Here is a 23,770-nt window from a genome sequence, read left to right on the forward strand (position 1 = left end):
TGTAAAAGGTTAGGTGGTTAAACCACTGTAAAAGTGTAAGCTTTTATGAGTGCTATAACTATGCTTTGTATATTGATTGATGAATGTAATGTGCGAAGAGGTTTTTTTGCTCCGACATCAATATTAATACAAACTTTTATTTCTCTTAACCTCCAAGTTCTGTGAGTGTATGTGGGTGTCTTTTCATCTTGCCATTACACAGTATTTTCAATTTTGCAGAAAGAATGAGAAATTATGTTAATGTCCAAAAATGGCAAAAATAGGTCATTTGGACAAAGTACACCCAACCACAACGGCAACATGGGAGTGCCAAAGGCATGTCCTGGACACAAAGGATAAAATTGAAATAATAAATCAAAATAAAAGGTACAAAAGGGAAGTCTAGGAAGTAAACCCTGGATAAAGAGAGATAGATTGATCGTATAATAACAGATACACCAATCTACACCTGAATTAAAAGAGGAGCTAGATTGATAGTCAACAATTGTGAGTACTCAGGAAACCTGTGTAGATCCTTGGGTTGTCTTTAGGGGAATGGCCCAGGATGGATAATCATGGGGGTAAGCCGAGTGTTCCTTACTGAAGGACTCCTGACATCCAAATTTGATGTGTCCTTAACCGGGGTAAGAAATCTCGTGATGGTGCTTGCCTGCTTGATCTAAACTGGGAACCAACTCCACCATCATACTGGGTAGTGGAATGAATATGTTTTAGTGACCCTACATTATATCTTGGCAGTTTTCCAGCTATTCAAGAATGGGGAAATTGCTTCTCTACTACCTGCCATGTCCTTGAGTAGGGTATCTAGTCGGCACTCAATGCCTACATTTGTGGAAAAAGAGTAAAAAAAATATGTAATCAACCTAGTGGCCTTGGAACTAGAGGAGTCTTGCAGGGCCTCCTGTCTGAAAATAATTTCCTTCCAGATATAAAGAGCTAAGCACCACCACTTCAGGGTAACAGGAAAATGTAGGAAGGGACCCTCTTGAGTCTCAATATGAACGCTGAAATCTATCCCGGATGTCATAACAGATGGAGTGCCTTGAAACAAAGTGCTCCTTCTTATCCATTTGTTGAGAACAAAGTAATTCCTGGTGATCAGCGTCTCAGACTCAGGCCACAACTAGTTGGAGTAAATCCTGTACTGACCATGTGCAGTCTTAAGGCTGTGTGAACAATGCTGCTAAAATATAGTCTGGATGAACAATAAAATTGTATGAAATATCTCCCTGATTTCATAATAGATAGGGTGCATTGAAAGGAAATGCTCGTTCGTAGTCCATTGGAGAGAAGAAAGCAGAGAGATGCTGTGCGTAATTTGTGGTGGTCAACCTTTGAACCTCAACCCCCACCTAGTGGGAGTAAACCCTGTACTGGCCAAGGGAAATTCTAAGGCTGTGTGACCAATGCTGCTAAAGATATGTAGGAGATGTTCAAATTAGAAGGCCTAGGAGGGAGATACAAGTAAGCTTGAATAAATATTTGATAGATGTCTTCCATGACTGCTTTGTTAATCTTCCCTTTTAGGGGGTGAAAGTTGGAGGGGGGCTGTCCAGGAGATGTACTTGTAGGGAAGGAGACATTTAATTGAGATGCTGATACGTTGAAGAAGTAAGGAAGTTTTAGAAATCGAGCACTTCCTTTGCTCTGTGAGATGCATGAAAGTGATCTTCTCCAAGGAAGAGGTCTCTTTAACCTGACATCTATATATATATATATATATTCTTTTAGAGATCAGGGTTGACCTTTCAGGATCAACCCTTTTCCCAGGTAAGATCTTTTAGGACCAACTGTTATCAGTGTTACTGTTAATCTTTCAGGGCCAACCCTTTGAGTGGGTAGGACCATTGAGGACCAAACCATTGATCTATTAATTTGATATATAACCTGACATCTATTAATTTGATATATATATATATATATATATATATCAGGTTATATATCAAATTAGAGATCAGGTTGACCTTTCAGGATCAACCCTTTTTCCATGTAAGATCTTTTAGGACGAACCGTTCTCAGTGTTAGTGTTAATATTTCAGGGCCAACCCTTCGAGTGGGTAGGACCATTGAGGACCAAAACTTTGTAGGGATCAATGTCAGCCTTTTGGGACCTTGCCTGAGTGCTCTCTCTCAGGTAAAGCCTTTCAGGGCCAACTTTTCTAGGTCAGGCAAGACCTTCTAGAACCTTGCATCACTGTTTGGAGTTGCTTTGTTCTGCTTTTCATGTAATAGTAATATTTGCCCCTATTTATTATATTTGGCGCAATTTCTTTTGAAGCTTCTGTGTCCATTTTTTGAGATTTGTCACATTAACTATTTGTTCAAACTTGATCTTAGATCATAAATTGGTCAAAGTCATTACTTTTAAGCGTGATGTTTTTGTTTACCCATCCTTTATTGTTAAAATTGGCAACTAGGGCCAAATTCCACTTTGGTCTGCTCCTTTGAGGAAGATTATTGTGGCATTGAATTCCTCTTTTCGAGAGGTCCAAAATCAACCTTAAGATCACCAAATTTGGATAAGGAAAAATATTTATTTACTTAAAAGAAATTCTACAAGTTATGACCTTATTAAGGTGGGAAAAATGAAAATTTGAAATTCAAATTTGCCTCCAAAATGTTAAGGTCGGCTTCACCTCCATAAGGACAAATTGTTATATATATAAGTGTCCTCCATTCTCATTAGACACATCAACTTGCCCAAAACATGTGTCTGAGGCAGCTGAGGTCTTGAAGGAGGTTGAAGGTCTGTTTAGTTGTGGGTTCTCTTCTGTCGGAGGGTCAAGACTCGAGAGTCTCATGAGAGGCAGCCGCAGCACAGGGAGTACATGAGCATGATAGCGAAGGAGTATTTAAGGTCTGTTTATGGGTTTTGGTTGGTCCAATATTCAGCAAAGGCAAGCTGAGGCCTAGCCGGTCAGATTGGAGATCTATTGGAGTAGTATTCTTCCTTTTTGATAAACCACAAGCAATGTCACATGGTTCAGGTTCGAGTTCGGGTTCGACAATGATTAGGTTCGGTTTGAGTTCGAATGTTTTGATGAGGTTCGTTATTAGGTTCGTCTATATATTTAATTTAAAATGAATTATACGATAAAATAGTAAGAAATCAACATCAGTAAACATAAAAAATTCTAGATTTTAGGCTTCTGTCGGAGTTTTTTGATTCATGATCCGGATTAACCACAATCTTCAGTTCATTCTGCCACAGACATGGAAACATAAAAAATTCTATCACAGACATGGAAACTGCAAGGATAAATTACAAGCTTGAGTTGCGATAGGAAGTTATGAGTTTTGATCTATGGACTTGGTCAATGACTATGAGGTTCGCCGAACCTCAATTTTTTTTTAAGGTTCGCCAAAATTCGAACCTCGAGGTTAAAGTTCGACGAACCTTGTGACATAGACCACAAGTATTGAGGAAATTGCAGATGCACTACAAGTCTATTCTGGGACGTCAGTTCTATCTTTCATAAACATCAAGCTACATGCAGTGAGGGTTGGAAACATGGAGAATGAGGCTAGCCGCTGTATTGTTGAAGGAAATTGAATGAACAGAAGTTAGCTATAATCGAGCCCTAACCAGGTTCCAGATCTGCCTCCATCGCATCATCACATTAACCAGGTTTGTCTACCAAGTATAGAACTGTTTTGGGCCGCTCTATCCAGCCAGAATTGAGCTCCTTTTGAAGACGTCCTTGCAGCTGCTTTGTCTTCTGTTGATCTCTGATTAAGGCAAGATTTGACTGCTAAGGTAGAATGGAAGATTTGTGTGGGCTGCTTCTTGGTCATTAATTGTACTTTCTCTCTCTCTTTCTGTGCTGAACATTTGAAGATAATAATAAGAAGAATTGATCAAGGGTTTTCCCCATCTTGGGGTTTTTCCCTGGCTTGAGCCAATCTCGGTGTTCTCTTGTCTTGGCTTGTCTCTTGTATATGTTATTTATGTTCTTTCTTCAATTACTGAGATAACAATTTATGTGAAATGGAATTAATCTTGGGTTCTTATGAATTATTGAAGTAATTGTCCTATGGAAAAAACATCTTAACCAAAATTTAACATTTATGCTATTTACTGTTAGGGTCCCATATATTGTTAATACTTGCTTTTCCTCTTCAATTTGATGTTTTGTTCAATGTCAGGTTTGGATGACAAGCTTTGAACGTTGTCTACAATTCCTGAGGAGTAATTCTGTCAGTCCTGAGTTAGCATTGGAAACTGCAGCAGCTTTGCAGGTATTTGAAGCTAAAATCATGGTCTTTGAGGTTTGAAAAGTTTGTTCAGATCTACACGTAAATGAATAATAGTTAGTTTTATAATGTTTCCTTTTAGTTGGTATCTTCCTTGGTTTGTGTTGCACTAAGATTTTCACACTTCCTTTAACTATCTAGTTTCACAATAAGGTGTTATTTGAGATATTGTTTATTTGTACAATACTACTATCATCATATTTTTTTGCTCTCATTAATATCTGTATATCTGTGAAAAATTTACAAGGATATGCCTTTTGTGTTGGTTGGTCCCAAAAGGGGGCCGTCCATAATATATTTTACAAAATCTGGAAAGCCTATCAATTTTATTGCCTTATACATTTGCATTTGGGCAAACAGATGAAGTTGGAGAAAGTGACTCGACGAGCCCAGGAACAATTTCAGCTTGTATTAGAAGAACAAAGCAGGTATTCCATCCTTCAATTCTCTGTCTCCTGTTCACATGCATGTGTGCACAAACAGACACCATAACAGATTGTTTTTTTAATAGTAATGGAGGTCTATGGTTTTGGATGTTCTGTAATTCAGCTCATATATTTCTTCACATGATACTACAGTTTGTCTAAGACATTTCAGTTCACATTGGATAGGTATATGTTCTAATAAATGGAATGCAATTTGTTTCTTATAGGCATATGAACTTTGAAATTGTGGTTGATTTGTAGCTATAAAACCTCGAGGAAATTTAGATGGTTGTTGGGTTGATTTTCAAATGGAAATGAAAAATGAAATTTATGTTAATGTCCAGTGAAGTCCAAATAGGTCAAGGGGACCAGAGATTACACCTGTCATGAGAAGCCTATACAAAAACAACGGGGGTCGAAGATGTTGCTTCCTAAGATGAGAATGAAATAACTGAAATGAATTGAAAAACTAATAAACTAACAACCATAAATGAAATAACATATGAAAACACGGGCCTACAGGTAGATTATCCCGGGGGAAATCCCTAGCAAGTGAGGAGAGATCCAATGAAGGAACATTCTTTGTCTAGATGGAAGTAAACCTGTAGCCAAGAGAGGAGTAAATGGGTCCTACTCATCATCTAAAACAATAACATGGATCTATGTAGCCAGTGCCTTTGCCAGATGATTTTGTTATCTTGTGGTTGCTCCAAAAGTGTTTTCACCTAGCTAGGAGAGCACAGTGCACTTCATGTGATGTGGAGGGCTTATTGTCCCCTACCCCCTTTGTCTCATTTTGGTAGATTTACATTTGGTGTGTTTGGTTGGTGTATGCATACTTTGGGTTCAGCATTAGTGAGGCTTACTTCTTGATGTGGTAGTTGGTGCACATCTGCTGGTTTGACATCTTCTACAAGGGAATAATTGTGGAGGAGGATTGGCACTTGGAACATGTGGAGTGACCACCTTTGAAGAAGGCAATACTTGCTTAGAGGTTGGGCATAAAGCTATATGAGTATTGGAACCATTTTACACATGTGTCGAGGAGGAATGCCTGAGTTGAGGGGACATTGTTGGAGGATGAACATCTTGCTCAAAAGAGTGCTTGACATGTGGACACCTTTGAACTCTGAACTTTTCAGTGTTTGTGAATTTGAACTTTTTAGTCATCCTAGATCAGTGTGCAGTTGGTGGCGGTTGGGTGGTCTATTTTGTAAACATTATTATTGGGTCATGACTCATGTTGGCAATCACTCGCTACTATGCTAGATAAGTTATTTTAATGTTTTATCTTCTAAATATCTACTTTCTATTGTATGCTTAAAATTTTGACACTCACTAGATTTCCGCCTTCTATTATCTATGATATGCTTTAAAATTTGATGTATATTTGTAATTTTTAGAATCTTAATGGTTGATGCTTGAATAATCAATCATGGATGTACTATGGATGCCATATCTGTCTTGGTTTATGTACAAATATGCATGTTTTCATATCTTGTGCAACTATTTTGGTATTTTTGTTGTTGTTTTTAATATATATATATATATATATATATATATAGATATATGCTTCCGAGATGCTTTTCTTTCGAAATTTTTTGGAAAATCATGTTTCTGACACTTTGTTTCCAAAAATCGTTTACAAAAATCACTATATAAAATATTTACTTTAGTGTGTATATATATATATATATAGATATAATAAAAAAAGAGGAAGTGGGGTTTGCAAAGAAAAAGGCCAACCACAAGATGGTTAGCAACAACAAACTACATGCCGAAGTCAGCAGATATAGAGACGAGGTCAATAGCGTAAGGTATTGTGCTGACAATGTTGAAAAAGCACATATAGAGTTGGGGGAAGGACAAAAAGTGTTAATAGAAAAAATAATAAACTAATAGAAAAGGTAGACAAAGTTGACAAGTTGATAGAAGATGCCGAGAATCGATGGCAAATTGCATCAAGAATGAGAAACAACGACAAAGTTGACACTACAAGCACACTTTACTACCACGGGGAATGAATTGACCAACTATCGAGAGGGTACATGCATTATTTGCAGAACCCTTTGTCTACCAAAAATTGACACTAAGTCTAGAATAAAAAAATGCGAGTAGGGACATCAACATGCACTTGAAGTAATTTTTTCAAGCAATAAATATCATACAAGAATGCCTGACAAAGATTTTTTTATTGTGAGCCAAAAACATTCTACTAATTCGTCAACAAAATGGAATAATTTTTTGAATCGAACCTCCTATTAGGAGATAGAGAAAAAATAATGACGACCTCCAATAACCTAGAAGGAGAAGCATATGATTGGTTCCTATGGTGGACCCAAAAAGGTGACACACGTTCTTTTCATTGGCAAAGTTTTGCAATTGCGTTATTAAAAAGGTTTCATGAAGAGGAAGACGATGACCTGTACAACAAATTTGTTCGTCTTAAACAAAAAGGAAATGTAAATGATTATACACATGAATGAGAAGTTTTGGCCAAGATACAAAATGGGTTCACATAGGAGCAATTGCTAAAAATGTACACCTATGGATTGAAAGATTACATATATAGTTAAATAAATCTATGGAACCCTAAAACAAGTGAGGAAGCTAGACATGCAGTGAAATTAATTGAACAAAAGAACAAGTTCAACAAGTCATCATTCACTAGAGAATATGAAAATTGAAATCAAGACTTAGAGAAGAAAGAAATAAACAATGCAGATATTCTGGTGACAAATCATCACTAGGACACAAATGCAACAATAAGAAACTATATACTTTCGAAGCAATAAAGGACTTAGACACATCTAGCCATGAATCAATGAGAGGGACAAAGAAGAAAAACAATTGTCATAAGTGTGGGAAAAATTGGACACCAGGACATAGATGTGAAGACATGTCTTTGAGCTACTATAACATTGTGGATGGAAGGCAAGTGGAGGTATAGAAGTTGGATGATACAATCATGATAGCATATAACACAAATTCAAATATTACGACACACCACAAAAAAGTATCACTATCTTCAATCTCATGCGTTCAACCAAATAGAAACGAAGACAACAAACTTCAAGGAAAGATAATTACTCCAAAATACTAATTACTGTTAAATCTCCTAATACTAGCTTAGATTTATTTTTTCATAGCAATTATTTATTCCCAACAATTTATTTAATTAACCAAAATAAATTTTGAATTGTCGAAAAATAAAATCATTGTTATTTCACTTTTAGAAATTTTATGCAATGAAAATAAAAATCTGGAGAGATCAATCACACATTGAACAGATAAATACTCACAACAATTCTTCATCATTCATTAATATGGAAAGTCAGGGTTTTCGACAAACAAAGAATTACAAGAAAAAATACATTTAGTGGAACCTGTAACTCAGTCCCCCACTGGATGAATTTGGCCCAAAGAATTCGGGCTCTTGGAAATCGACCTCTGAAGGAACTTGGCCTAGAGGAATTCAACCCAACAATTTGCTAACAAATCGACCTTGCGCCTTCGCTTCGAGCTACCTTTGCGCCTTAGGAGATACAACCTTGGCAAATCAGTTTCTCCGATCAAATTGACCTCCCTCTCTCTTAAGCAACCCAACCTTGCAATCTCTAGTGATTTGGCCTCCTAGATACGCCCTCAAATCCTCTTGTAGTCTTCCTCCTTTACGCCTTAGTCTACTAGGTCACTCACACTAGAGAATCACTTTCTCTTGTTGTGTATTTTCTATCTTGTTCCTTCAACTCACCCTAAAACAAGTGAGGAAGCTAGACATGCAGTGAAATTAATTGAACAAAAGAACAAGTTCAACAAGTCATCATTCACTAGAGAATATGAAAATTGACATCAAGACTTAGAGAAGAAAGAAATAAACAATGCAGATATTGTGGTGACAAATCATCACTAGGACACAAATGCAACAATAAGAAACTATATACTTTCGAAGAAATAAAGAACTTAGATACATCTAGCCATGAATCAATGAGAGGGACAAAGAAGAAAAACAATTGTCATAAGTGTGGGAAAAATTGGACACCAGGACATAGATGTGAGGACGTGTCTTTGAGCTACTATAACATTGTGGATGGAAGGCAACTGGAAGTATAGAAGTTGGATGATACAATCGTGATAGCATATAACACAAATTCAAATATTACGATACACCACAAAAAAGTATCACTATCTTCAATCTCATGCGTTCAACCAAATAGAAATGAAGACAACAAACTTCAAGGAAAGATAATTACTCCAAAAGACCAATTACTGTAAATCTCCTAATACTAGCTTAGATTTATTTTTTCAGAGCAATTATTTATTCCCAACAATTTATTTAGTTAACCAAAATAAATTTTGAATTGCCGAAAAATAAAATCATTGGTATTTCACTTCTAGAAATTTTATGCAACGAAAATAAAAATTTGGAGATATCAATCACACATTGCAACAAATAAATACTCACAACAATTCTACATCATTCATTAATATGGAAAATCAGGGTTTTCGACAAACAAAGAATTACAAGAAAAATACATTTAGTGGAACCTGTAACTCAGTCCCCCATTGGATGAATTTGGCCCAAAGAATTCGAGCTCCTGGAAATCGACCTCTGAAGGAACTTGGCCTAGAGGAATTCAGCCCAACAATTTGCTAACAAATCGACCTTGCGCCTTCGCTTCGAGTTACCTTTGCGCCTTAGGAGATTCAACCTTGGCAAATCAATTTCTCTGATCAAATTGACCTCCCTCTCTCTTAAGAAACCCAACCTTGCAATCTCTAGGGATTTGGCCTCCTCGATACACCCTCAAATCCTCTTGTAGTCTTCCTCCTTTACGCCCGTCTACTAAGTCACTCACACTAGAGAATCACTTTCTCTTCTTGTGTATTTTCTATCTTGTTCCTTCAACTCTCCCTTAGGCTTCTTTTAGTCTTTTGTCTTTTATTGCCAAAACTGAAAGTAGATTCTTCTCCAAACTCGGTACAAAAAATACTTCATTCACCTCCATGATGCCATTTGAGTTTATTTGAAATTCAATGCTACCAATGCCTTCTACTGCATACTTGGCATTATCTCCAAGATCTACATGTATATTTTAGGCTCCTTGGTCATGCAAGTGAAAACGTCTTGAGATTTTGTAATGTGACGAGATGCTCCACCATCCACCAACTAGACACCTCTCATGACGGTTCCATAAAGGCATGACACCAAGGCAAATTTCTTGAACATCTCAGCCATCTCGTCCATCTGAGTAGTGGTTGCCATGGCTGTCTTTTCCTTGCTCTTTTTCCTTTTTGGACATTGACTGTCAACAAGCCTGGACTTGTGACATGCAAAGCACTTGACTTTGCTCATGTCCTTCTCCTTTTTACTTTGTGAAGGTCCACCTCCATTTTGGTTTATGCTTGGCCTTCCCTTTGCCCTTTTTCGCTTGTGTAGCAAGAGCAATCTCATCTTCTTCTTGCTACTCCTACGTTGTCCTCTAGTCAATGAGTTCTCCCATATCTTTTTTTGGATGAAGTCATACCACAACCAACTCCAATTAGGAAGCTATTGTGTAGCAAGGATTCCATCCACAAAGGTGGTCCAATGCTTAACGCAACTCTTCAAAGCTACCTTTACTAGTTACAAATCATTCATAGTCTCCCCAACAACTGAAAGTTCATCACGAGCCTGGTGTATCCTCATGAGGTAAGATGTTGCACCCTCTGATTTGTTCGTCCTGATGTTGTTTAATTTCTTTTGCAACACCATTTGTCTATTTTCGTTTGTGCTTTGATAAAGATCGATTAGGGCTATATTTGCTAAAACTAAAATAAAACATGAACTAAAGACAAATATTGACTACATATTAATAATCATTACAATCCTTATCCTCATCAACAAAAATATAACAAGATGCTTCTTCAATAGAAGAGACAATTTTACGAGTACTTCGAGTTCCACTTGCATCACCACTAATATGAAGAGCATCAACCAGAGCTCTAAGTGTAATATTTTTCATTGAAATTAGCTTAGAAGGGAAATGAAGTTGACGAAAAATGTTTAACTAAGCATTTTTGGGCCATAGAAGGGACCCATGCCCTTCTTAGACACTTGAGCTGGCTTGAAAGAACCACTTAACTCACTGAAACATTGCATTTTTCTGGCTAAAATACTGCCAGCCATACTGTACGGTGTTTTCAGAATCACGAAACACCATAAGGTATGACCAACGATGTTTCGGGGAAGTTTCAACTGAGTTTCCGAGTTTGAATACTTTTCTGGTACTCGTACCCTGCCCAGGAAGGGTTTCAAACTTTCATGCAACATATTTGGTAGTTTAACTCGTAGAAATTATATGCAGCGGAAATAAAAGAATTTGGAGAGATCAATCACACATTGCAATAGATAAGTACCTGCACCCACTACAATTCTCTATCGTTCATTAATCTGGAATGCTAGGGTTTTCGACCGACAAAGGATTACAAGAAAACATACATTTACTGAAACCTGTAACTTGGCTGTCCACTTGAATAATTCAGCCCAAGGAATTCGGGCTCCTGGAAATCGGCCTCTAAAGAAACTTGGCCCGGAGAATTTTGGCCCAACAGTTTGACCCTGTGCCTTCCCTTCGAGATGCCACTGCGCCTTAAGAAATTGAGCTCTGGCAAATCAACTTCTCCAATCAAATTGATCTCCCTCTCTTTTCAGCAACATGGCCTTGCAATCTCCAACAATTCGACCTCTTAGATATGCCCTCGAATCCTCCTATAGTTTTCCTCCTCTAGACTTCAGTCTCCTTTCTAGAAGATCTTGGAGATCAACGATTGAGATCATTTCTAAGTCACTTAAATAATTAAACTATCTATCCTTAGAAAATGACTTAGTCCACAATATTGAATTTACTTTAATTATTGTACTTTTCCTAAGTCAGACTTAGGAAAGAAGACATAAATCACTTAATCCACCAATTAAGCACTTAAAGAGGCAATAAATCATCTTCCACATGCTAATACACCAAGCCTATGCAAAAGATGTTCTGAATCTACTATAAGCTTCAACAATTACAACCACCGATTACGAAATATGTTCCACCACATATTAGAAGTTAGAACATAAAGGATCCAATATCTAAGAAAAAAAGAGCAACTCTACAATGCCACCAACAACCATGATAGGGCAATCACAATCTAAGACCGTGGAGCTTAAAGGAGTGATAAAAGATAGAAATGTCACAATACTAGTAGATTCTGGTAGTACTCACAATTGTATAGACATTGGTTGTTAAACAAATAAACTTTTTCGTTTGCCCCACCAAATACCTCATCATGACATTGGCTAATGGACAAAAGATCAGAGAAGTAGCAAAATGTCATAAGGTGTCAATTCAGATACAAGAACTAGAACTACAGACAAAACTATATGCTCTATCACTTGGATATGGGTATAGTACTAGGTGCGGAATGGTTGATGTAGTTGGGAAGCTGTATTACAAACATTGAAGAACAATTCATGGAGTTTAATTTTCAAGGACAACACTATAAACTATATGGTGTTAAATTTTCCACTCTCAAAAAGATGCCAACAATGCACACAAACCTCACCAACACTCAAAGCGTGAACAAAGTCAAACCCACAAACAGTAATAAACTTCATTTCACCATGGAGACTGTGCAACTAGAGAAAATCCTGTTTCCTTTGCCTCGAGGACAAAGCATTCCTTGAGAGGGCGGCCATGTTATGGACATAATAATTGTTATAATTAACAACAACTTAATGAATTAATGAAAAGTCAAGGGGCACAAACCTTTTCACCTCATGACCAGTCAATGTTATAAGTATATCGTCATGAGGGTGTTGTATGATTCTTATCCATTCTATCAATTATTTTATATATCAATAAATTTATACAATTACAAATATATTGTCTACACACATACAAACAGGGACTGTTTGTTACATCACCCTTACATGGTGTATATATATTATAGATGAACAAACCTTGTATATTTTGATATTTTGTCTTTAATGGTTTGAAATCTTAATTTTTTTTTTCATTAAAAATTATTTATTTTATGTAATTTTTTTCAAATCCAGTTTATTGAATCTGGTTTGATCTGGTTCCGATTAGATAGGTGGCCGCTAAAAAGCCGGTTCTGGTTTTTAAAACTATGATATGTCGTAATCTGCTTGGAACTAATTGTTGGTTGCTTAATATCCATTTCAATTCTAATTCATAGAAGACATGCAAGAAAATGATTTTGACTCATATTTTGGTTGTACAGGCATTCTGGATATTATGCAATCAAAACGTTATATCTTCTTTTGCCTTACCAGATTTTTTATAAGTTATTTAAAAAATTAAGAAGTCTAAACTCAAACTGGTTTGTGATGATTACATATAATATCCTATTGAATTTTTATGCAGGTTTTCTCTTGACATTGATTTGGATGCTCCAAAACTGAGAGTACCGTTTCAGAGGGCAGAATGTTCTGGATGTTGCAGTCAGCTTCTAGTAGATTTTGGTCGTTTTACATTGCGTACAGTGAATGTCAGTATCATGCCCATCAAGAAATAGTAGTAGTCTTCTGTGGTTTTGGAATTGTCTATTTACTACAATATGTATACTTTCCTGCAGGAAGGTGAAGTTCATCCTCAAATGCCAAGTATTTACTCACGGTTTTACATATCAGGAAGAGACACTACTGCCTTTTTCTTGGATGGAAGCTTTGAATGGACAGAGGTTAAACATGATTATTTGGATTCTGCATGTATAATGACTAAGTCTGAGGTACCTCCTACATCAAAGAATCAGTCAAAATTGTTCCCTGTCCTTGACAAATGTGGCATGTTAGCTGTTATTGACCAGGTAACTACTTGTGGATGCGATCTCAAAGCATTTTGTCTGAGGTTTATTTGGTTCATGTCTCTGTGGACTTATCTAGTTTAGCCTTCCAGATTAAACTTCCACATCCAAAGTACCCTGCTACACGAGTTGTAATTCAAGTGCCAAACCTTGGCTTCCACTTTTCGCCTTCAAGATATAGTAGGATCATGAATCTCCTTGCAATATTTAATGAGAGAGATGCAATAAAGGATGGATTAGATGGAACAAATTCAAGAATGGGGCATACATCTTGGCATCCTGCAGATATGGAAGGGGATGCTAGGGTTCTCTTTTGGGGGGTATGTTCTGTCCCTGACTTTTCTATTTTTGTACCTTTTTATTGTCTCAGTGACCAGCTTTCAACAGATGGCGTATCTGTTTTTATTCTACTAAAATCTCATAGAGTTTATTACAGGGAATTGGTAATTCTGTTGCCGAGTGGCAATCTTGTTGGCTAGCCCTTGCTGGTTCTTACTTATATGTTTTGGAGTCTAAAACATCTCAGACTTATCAGCGGTGCTGCAGGTATATTGCTTACACATGGTGTATCTACCATTGTAAATCAGAAATATTTTCACTTGTATAGCTCGACTATAGTTGTTTCGTATGGCCCTATTGTTGTTTGCTCTAAAGTTCAGTTTCTTAAGTAATGATGATATATACATTTGAATGACTTTGTAAAAATGTTTCAGCATGAGTGCTAGGCAAATTATGGAGATCCCACCAGCAAGTGTTGGCGGATCAGACTTCACTGTTGCCATAAGCAACAGAGGCTTTGATATCCAAAAGGTACTTTGCTATGGAAAGCTAATATAGGATGTGATTGTTTTTCTAGTTTAAAATAGAACATTTATATCAATAAAAATGTCAAATTACATTGATGATTTTACCCAAAACATTCTGTAATGATTTAGACATCCCTTATAAAGTTTAAGCTTATTGATGAGAAAGTTGCTATTTGCTGTATATTGAAAAGTTCTTTCTGAGAGAAACTTAGATGAGGAACATACAGGATATTTATGAATATAATATAGTTGTGCCTATTTTCCATTGCAATTTGACTTCATTCTGGTTTGTATTTGTGTGGGTAAAGGGGTGCCAGCACTTTAAGCTCAACGATTTCTACGAAGATGCCAAATGCCCAACAGATACTGCAACATATGCACTGGTGACAATAGATAAGTTAGGCAGTGGCCCACTTCTCAACGTGCCTTGTGACCCTCCATATATGCCATGATGTCGTTAAACACACTAGCTTTGGCACTTGGTTTAGTGGGACAACTGCCCCTCTCATTCACAGCTCAGATCTTTCAGATAGAGACCATCTCTCTGTTCCCCTCTTCTACTCGGGATCTGTGGATCTTGGATGCTAGGAGAACTGCAGTGGGGTAAAATTGACTTCCAGCCAGAATAGTCCAACCTGGTCCTCTTAATCTCTAGGTCTTTCTCCTAGAGGCATTATTAGGGTTAGCATTGGTTCTTAATTGGTGGTTGATGGGGCTGCAGTTACCTCGTCCGATTACAATGCAGATTAGGATCTAATTCTTTTTCCCCTTCTACAAAGAGTCAGTCTCTACTTTTTTACAAATTTAGGTTTACCTCTATTTTTGTTATTTTCTTGTTTCTGCATTTATTTGTCTTTTTCCTTCTTTCTCAACAGATACCTTAGACACATCTACATTGCAACTATTGCTTGATGTAGCTTTGAGCCTGTTGACCACTCTATGTCAACTACCCTATAGCAGTAGACATTTTTGCAAAGGAATTCCATCATGTTTTAGCAGTCAAATATCCAGGATTCATCATCATCATTCGTCAGTTCATTATAATTGTAAACCCAAATTCTGCAAGTTTATTGTAAATGACTAGTATGACTATTTAATTATGTAACAACCTATTATTACAAGTCACTTGGTCTACTAGATCATATTGTGTTGTAGAATTGGGTAAATTATTAAGGGTCTATGTCTAAAGGTGTTTTCTCCTTTCAAGAGTTGAATATCTTGATGTAAAAATATTTTGGTGCATGGTCTCTCATATTTAGACACCATGGCTTAAATATTTAAGGGTGGAAAAAATTATTAATACCCTTTAGTATCAATTAATTAATTTTTTTGGCCAAAATAAATTAAAATCCCAAGTCAGAAAATTAATTAATTTAGAGTAAAAAATGATTATTTTTTTATTTTTGGTTTTCTGGCAAAAAGATGGTTAAATAATTAGACGGAAATTGGTCAAAAAATAAAAATGAGAGAAAAATATTTATCTCCATGTGAAAAATATTAAAAAAGGGAATGTGCACTTTCCAAGAAGGGAATCTCCATAAATCAAGCAACCAAAAATTCAATAAAATGTTCTTGGTCCAAAAAATAGGAATTAATATTTACAAAAATAATATTTCTTTTTCTTGACAAGTACAAAGATCAAAATTACATTTGTGAATATTGAACCTAGTTACACTTTATTCAACACTCCCTTTTAACTAGGGAGGTATTTACAATGGTACTTGGTTATTCTCAATCTAAAGAATTTCTCATAAGAAGAATCGGATTGGTAATCCCATTTGTATAGCATCATATCAATGAACATTGTCATAGTGCAAGGCCTTGACTAACAACTCCATCTCTTCACGAGACCATGAGCTACAATGCTGGCGAGAGTCGAGACCAATGATTTATAGACACCTTCATCATTGTCTATAAAGGTACGTACCCGCTCGGGTGTTCACTGAGTATGACCTTATAAGAATATTCTTATCTTGGGTTCCCAACCCTCAAAGAATATCAGTCCTCTTTCCTACTCTTATATTGGATGCCCTACACATCCTCAAAGAGTATCAGATGCTAGGTGATTACCCAACCCTCCATTCTTTCTTCTTAGGTGAAGATAAGAATGATGTGTCTATCATGTGTCTACGTTTCTATTCATGGCCTTCATCTAGACTTACAGTTGTTAGTCCTGGTCTAGTGCATGACATGTGAAATAGAAAAATACAATTGTCACTCCTTTGTAATCAGGGGTGATCTAATTCAAACTCCCTCTTAGCTAGGGACTTGTCCATTCATCAACAACTTCTTCTTAGTGGGTCCTTCAGCTGCTTGATCTTCCTTCTTTGATGTCATGAAGTCTTTTGTTCGGACTTCTTGGTAGGGCTCCGTCCATCGATCACTTTCCTTCTTGGTTTGTCATGTCATTCCTTTCTTCATGGAAAGTGGCCTTCTTGATACATATCTGGAACCTTCGTCATATGGCTACTTCTTCCTCATCATGTTACTTTCAGGAATTTCCATCCACCACATGAATGTTGGTTGTACTTGTACTTACAATTCTTGTTCCAGTAGCCCTGCATGAACTCATCCAGATATTACTCAAGAAATCAAAACATAACATTAAATCAAATCGTACCTTTCGAGATGGCTCTTCATCATGACATATTCATGTAGGTATCAACATCTTGCATACGTGTTGACATATCTCCAAAGTATATCTATTGGCAAGGGTCTCCATCTTTTCCTGACTTTCATCAGAGTCTTCATATCTTTTTGGGAGATTTCTTAGTCAAATTTTCTTGGTCCTTTGGATGTTGATTGCCTTCATCATGCTTGCATATCTGTTAAAATTGGCAACTAGGGCCAAACTCCATGTGGATCACCTTATTTATGGCTTCTGATATTTTTCCTAGATTCCTCTCATCAAGAGGTGTAGGATTGATGAAAAGATCATCCGATTCCGATAAGTATTTATGGAGATATGAATTTATTTTGATTATGGGCAAATTGTCAAGGTCGGCCAACAAACTTATGTAGGCTCAAAAGCCCAACAGTTATGTCCATTCAACCTCAACGTTTGCATATAAATACAAGGAGCATTCTCCTTATTTGGACAATTCAATTCACTCATCTTCTCTCTCTCTCTCTTACGCATAAAAGGAGCCTCTCTCTCTCTCTCTCACGTGTGGCTGAAAAGAAGACGTCCTAGGGCAAGGAAGACACATAAAAAAGGATGCTAGGGCAACAAGTCATCTCTTTGACCAACGTTGACCAAACTTTGACTTTCTAGAAGTGTGTATTGGTTGTGGTTGCCTCTCCTAGGCAGGCCGCAATTTTTGGCACGAAAATTGAGGTGATCTGACCTCTAGTTTGACCGGTGTTGACTGCCCTAGTTTAGGGCTGCAAGTTGACTTCAGAAATCTACAAATTGACTGAACTTTTGGGGCTGTTCAAGAGCTGTTTCTTCAAGCTGTTTGAGGACAAATTGTTCGGAAATTGACCAAGTATTTTAGAGGTCAATTTCAGCTAGTTTGACCAAGTTTGACTTTGCTGATCTAGGGTTTTCTGTTGCTGATATAAAAGTACAGAAGTCAGATTTTGTACTATTTCTCTCTGTTGAACTATTGAAGATAAAAGAAGATTTGATCAAAGGGTTTCCCTGCATTGGGGTTTGTCTCTGGCTAGCCGCCACATCTTGTGTCTCGTCTTGGCTTGTTTTCTGTTGATCATTTAATGTTCTATCTGCACTTTACTTAATCTATATGTGATTGCTAATCTGTGGCTAAAAAGAAGAAAATAAATAAACTGCTCTAAGCATAGAACATACCATAATTTAACATGGTATCGGAGCTGAGGTGAAGATAAAGTCCAAGCAAGAGCAAGAGCAAGAGCAATCACCAAAGAGAAGGTTGGTAAGGCTATCTTAAAAATAAATCATGGGGTCCTCAACACACTTCCCTGCTGAAGACAAAATCCATGAGAAGTCTGACTATCACGGATGGAAGATGTCTCTTGATCTAACATTAGAAGAGCAAGAAGTGTTGGACCATGTGAGAGGCAGGATTGTTGAGCCTCCATCAAATACATTCGCTGCTGTTAGGAACAAATGGACCAAGGGAGAAGTCAAAGCAAGGAAGATCATCCGGGATTCTATCGACAAGCGCTTGGCGGCTTATGTTTCCGAGCTAAACACCTCCAAGGAAATCTACGATAGACTGGTGAGTTTATTTAAAGTTAATGATGGAAATCAAGTCTTGTTTCTTAGAAATAAGTTGAAGGAAATTAAGAAGGGCAAAGATGAGAGTATGTAAGCATATTTCTTAAGGATCACCGAGATCAAGAACGATCTCCTATCTATTGGGGAAGTAATTCTTGATACGGAAATGACACAAAGGAAAATGACACTCACAACTCTTGGAGGACTGCCATCTGAATGGTTTTTTTCAGGACTTCTCAACAATAACGTAATTCCTGGATTTGAGGAATTAATGGCCAGATGCATTCAAGAAGAAACGAGGATGGAAGAGCAAGAAATGCCCATACTTAAAGGTCATCCCTCTGCCTTTTCTTCTCATACTAAAAGAAGAAACAATTTCGGGGCTAAATTCAAAGGAAAGGCTGGACCAAAGGGTGGAAGAAAAGGACGATGTTACAATTGCAATAAAACAGGTCACTATGCAAGGGAGTGCCCTGATAAAAGGGACTCACACCGGGACGATGATCAAAATCCCTCTCAAGGCAATCAAAGGAATGGCAGGTCAAATGGTAGAGGTAAAAGAAGTGCTAGAAATCAAGGAAGAGGACAACCATTCAAGAAGGCAAGAAATTCCAGGTATGAATCTAACACTGAAGATGAATATTATGTACCAGCAGCTCTATCTACTAGTGCTACCCTGGACTCGCTGGGAAATTGGCTTATTGATAGTGGTGCCTCAAGGCACATCACTGGTTACAAAGAAGCTCTCTATAATCTGATAGAGAAGGAAACCACCTTGGAAATTGTTTTTGGAGATAATTCAAAATATCCCGTGAAAGGCATAGGAAATGTCACTCTTTAGTTAATGATGATTGTCTTCTTATCATCTCTCCCAGGTCTCCTAATTGAGATCTCATGAAGATATTTCTTCAGTCTTTGATACCTTCAATTAGGTATATGACCTTCTTCACTGCATTTCAGAGATTATATCTTCTAGCATTTTATATATCTCTTTTATGTCTCCTTTCTTGCTATGTAGGGATGAGAGGACCTTAAGAGTTCCTTCTCATGAATTCAAAAGGAGACCCTTTTTCTTGATTCTGACTTCTTTTTATCTATGAGGATTATGACAATCCTCCTTACTTCATGCAAGGACTTTTGATGACCCATCCAATCCATAGATCTCCTTGCAATCATGAAGTCAATTAACCAAACTTGATTATAAAAATGAAAGATACTTACTTGACAAGTGAAGATGAACTCTTCTACTTGTTCACTTAGATGCTGGTTGGAGAAAATGTATTGGAGTTTCCTCTTGGATGATCTTCTCTTTGATGGAAACCCTTTCTTCAATGGAAAAGGTTGCTCCCTTTGATGAAGATGATTTGCTGCTTTTCTTCGATGATTTTCTTCAAGGAAATGATCTTTTATAAACTTGAAGATGATGACAATGCTTTTTCTCCTTCAATATGCTTTGCCTTCTTTTGTAGATCAGGATTGCTGCTAGGGTTTCAACCTGTTTTCTGATTTTGAGATCCTCTAAGTTACCTTGCTTTGTATACATCTTGATGAGGGTCTACTATGGAGACACAAGTTCTTGCAGTTGTAGACTGCTTGATGTAGACTTGATCCTTCAATCTTGGACAAAACACTTCAACTTACTTTGATGCCCTGCTTGACACTTGATTCTTGAGAGTCTCTTTTCTGCCCTTCCTTAGACTGTAACCATAGCTTTGATATCATGTTTAAGAATATAGGGCAATTAGTTAATGCAATTCTTATTGGCATGATAACTATTTGTGAGGTATTTAATTTTTGCTTATTAGCACAATCTTATCTTGATATCATTAGTGTGTGTATTTCTTACTTCATCAAACAGTTACCAAATTAAAAGAAACAAGAAAACAAGATGTTGGTTTTTTGCCAGGACCAAAACCTCTCCCTCTTAGAGAGGAAAACCCGCACACAATTCTTCTTATAGAGATTCCAATTGACGAATACCAAGACCTTGACCCTTGACCTACTAGGCCACTCCAAGACCAAGACTGTTGGAATTTCTAAGTCTATCTGTTAGAAACCCTTCATGTACTTTTTTGATTTATTTATGCCTACTTGTTCTGATTAATTAACAAGTTATTTACCATGTAAATGCTGAAAATAAATACAAGTACATGCTCAACATATTACAGATCTTCAACTAAAGGAAACAAAACAAGCACACAAGTGGCACCGTTGTTTTTGGACCAATGTCCTCGGAAAATCCCAATGACGGAAAACTGGTGCAGCTATCTGAGGATTTTATTATTATGCAGTTTTTGAATACAATCTGGGTGCCAAAACTGGCTCACCCAACAAAGAATAAACTCGGCAATAGTACCTCTCAGTCGGAGACAGATGTTCTGGTTGAAACCCCGGATAAACACTTTGACAGCTCCCAGCGCCAATCTGCCCCACGAAAACCCCAATGTCTGCCTCCAGGGACTGCGTCAACCCTTCTTGGCCCAGCGTCAGCCCAGTGTCAACCCAATAACCCCTGCGTCAACCTTTGGAGGCACTGCGTCAGCCTCTAGAGCCTCTGTGTCACCCATGCTGGCTCTCTGAGGCATTGTGCAGCTCTTGGCTGGCTCTGCGTGGGCCCTAGCTGCCTCTGTGTGGCCTCTGGTTGGCTTTGCGTCCCTCTCTCCCAGCTTCTGCGGTGATTCTCCCTATACCCTCTCTGCCTCTTTTCTTCTGTATTCACTGCCCCTCAGCTGCAACTTTGATCACTCTTTTGACTTCCTCAACAAACCCTGCCCCAGAAAATCGAAATCTTGATCAACCTGGTGTGTCCTCCAAGTGACCCTCAAGCCTCCTCTTATACTTTTCTCATTGACAATTCAATGACCGATATTAAGTCCCTAATCAACGTCTAAGATTAACTCTAGCTTGATCCATGACTTTTGGACCATTCTAACACAGTTTTATATTAACTCACATTAATATTTTATTTTCCCTAAGTTTAGACTTAGGGACTCCATTAAAAATATTAATTATTTTAATATGTCCCAAACTGTTTAGAATCTGCCCAAACCATTTCTGGGTATTGGAGATCTCATGTGCTTTAGCCTCTCCACCAATTTTCGTGGCTAGAGCACATCTGATGCTACTCCAAATCAACAAAGACATCAATCCTCTTCCTCGTTCAACTGAGATCATCATCGTTACTGCTGCAATAGGAGTGTTGTACGAATATCATTATCAAGATTATGATCTTGAAGCAATGTCTTCATTGTGATCATGGTCATCATCGTCCAAAATACATGATGAGACAGAGTGTCATTATAGGATAACCAAGATCCTTCTTGTGACAATGATGACCAAGATCCTTCTCCCTCCTTTATCGAGACTACGACTGTGCACTCCTTGCACCAAGTTCATTCTTGTCAATGTGCCAAGACTGTCATCACTGTGATGCTGCTTTGAGACTGTACCCAAAGACATTGATCATGATGACCACCCGAGAAACACAACTATTGTACTTACCCGAGATCCGAAGGCACTGTATCATACGAAATATTGTAGTTGTCCTTCTCTTGAACGACTGTATCTCCATTCGCAATTTTTGTGTCTCATTACTTGTCTGAGATTACAAAAGGGAATGCGAAGATGTCATTGTGTTGATTATAGAAATTTCAGAGCTTTTGTCCACTTTCGCAATTACAGAGGCTTGTCCGAATTCCTTGTCTCTGTGGTGACCCTAACTGCAAATTTATAGGTGTTATGCTTCCATAATAAGTCGACATGGCAGTGAATCGTTGTGACACTTTATTTGAGCCGACTTGACATTTCTTTTAATCCATTTGCAGGGCGACATTGTTTTGCTAGCTGATGTCTTCAGGAGGATTGTGCTTGTCTTGGAGGACCTTTTAGACTAGAATACATTTACACATAGGCTCAAGAAGAGCTCCTTATACATGACTTTGACCCTTTGACTTTCCTAGACCTATGAAATGAGCAAGAAACTCATTTGTATAATTTACAAAAATAATAATTTTTTTTCTCGACAAGTACAAAGATCAAAATTACATTTGTAAATATCGAACTTAGTTACACTTTATTCAACATGATGCTCTACTTAGTGGTGGTATGTAGAGGGTGTCTGGTGCCCATGCCGAGCTAGAGAATGAGTGGAGTCGGGGATGCCTCATATTGATCAGGATGGCTTGGGATCCTGGTACTGAGGGAGTTTCCCAAGGCAGGATAGTGCAAGATCAGGGATGACTCAGTGGCACATTTGGGACCCCGATATTGATTGTAGTGACAGTTTGGGTCACATGATTGAGAGGGTGCTTGTTCAAGCATTGCTTGAGGAGAAACAATTTTTGGTGGGGAGGATTGTAAAATCCCAAATTAATTAATTTTTTTGAGAAGAATTTCTATTTTGCACTTTTGGCAATCGGGAGATGTTGTGGCATTAAAACTTAGGAAAGATGGGTTAGGAGAAACCCACTTGACTTTTTGAGGAAGGAAGGCTCCCAAACAATAGAAAGGGGAATAAATCAAAGTGCAAGTGGAATGTGGGGGCCACTCCAAAGGGAATTTGTATCCCTTATGAGAGTTCGAATTTGTGGGAAGAGAGAGAGGAGGGAACTTGACTTGTGGGGGGCCACATGGAGGATGATGTGGGCACCAAGATAAATAGAGGTGGAGGTTCTCATTTTGGGGACTTTTTGCTCATTTGACAACTAAATCATTGTTTTCTCAAGCTGCTTAGCTGGGTCAACAGAGTGCTGTTTAGCACACGAGATTTTTGCATGGTAATCTCAACTCCTTATTCTGTGGACTTCGAGTGCCAGCCTCGGAGAGCCTTGCTATACATTTGAGGCTATATCAGAGAGATTCTATAGGTGAATTTGAGCTATCCTCGAGTAGACTGGATGCTGGAAAAGACCACACACTGTTGGGAGGAGAGAGATGTAGGGCAAAGATTGTTCCAGGAAATTAGAGGTCCATTTCTTGAGTATTTGGCAACATTTTTGCAGGTGACTTACAGGCTGATTGGGTGGCATTACTTAAGGGTGAAATGCTCTTCTTGGGCATGCATAGAAGTGGCTGATTGAGGGCATGCACAATCACTAGAGGAGCAACATTCATTGTTGAGGTTAGCTTGGGAGTTGGGGGTGAGTTGTGCTAGGGGGCATAAGGGGGATTCCTAGGAGGGTTGATCAACAAAATTTGGAGGGCATTTGTAGCAGATTTCTGGGTGGTACAAATTT

At 37.8% G+C, this 23,770-nt stretch overlaps 1 protein-coding gene across 1 annotated transcript in view; it reads left to right on the forward strand.

Annotated features, from left to right (window-relative positions):
• Window positions 1-23,770, forward strand: part of LOC149172506 (uncharacterized) — a 287,733-nt gene that overhangs the window by 147,821 nt on the left and 116,142 nt on the right. The window contains exons 16-22 of the mRNA XM_089426345.1: window positions 4,147-4,239; window positions 4,615-4,682; window positions 13,091-13,214; window positions 13,302-13,532; window positions 13,622-13,849; window positions 13,966-14,075; window positions 14,243-14,339. Of these exons, the coding sequence (XP_089282471.1) occupies window positions 4,147-4,239; window positions 4,615-4,682; window positions 13,091-13,214; window positions 13,302-13,532; window positions 13,622-13,849; window positions 13,966-14,075; window positions 14,243-14,339 (951 nt within the window). The remainder of the gene's footprint in view (window positions 1-4,146; window positions 4,240-4,614; window positions 4,683-13,090; window positions 13,215-13,301; window positions 13,533-13,621; window positions 13,850-13,965; window positions 14,076-14,242; window positions 14,340-23,770) is intronic.

The sequence above is a fragment of the Pinus tabuliformis genome, chromosome 4_2, assembly GCF_031772625.1.
Source record: "Pinus tabuliformis cultivar Carrire ecotype Pingquan chromosome 4_2, CPIR1, whole genome shotgun sequence".
Classification (NCBI taxonomy): domain Eukaryota; kingdom Viridiplantae; phylum Streptophyta; class Pinopsida; order Pinales; family Pinaceae; genus Pinus; species Pinus tabuliformis.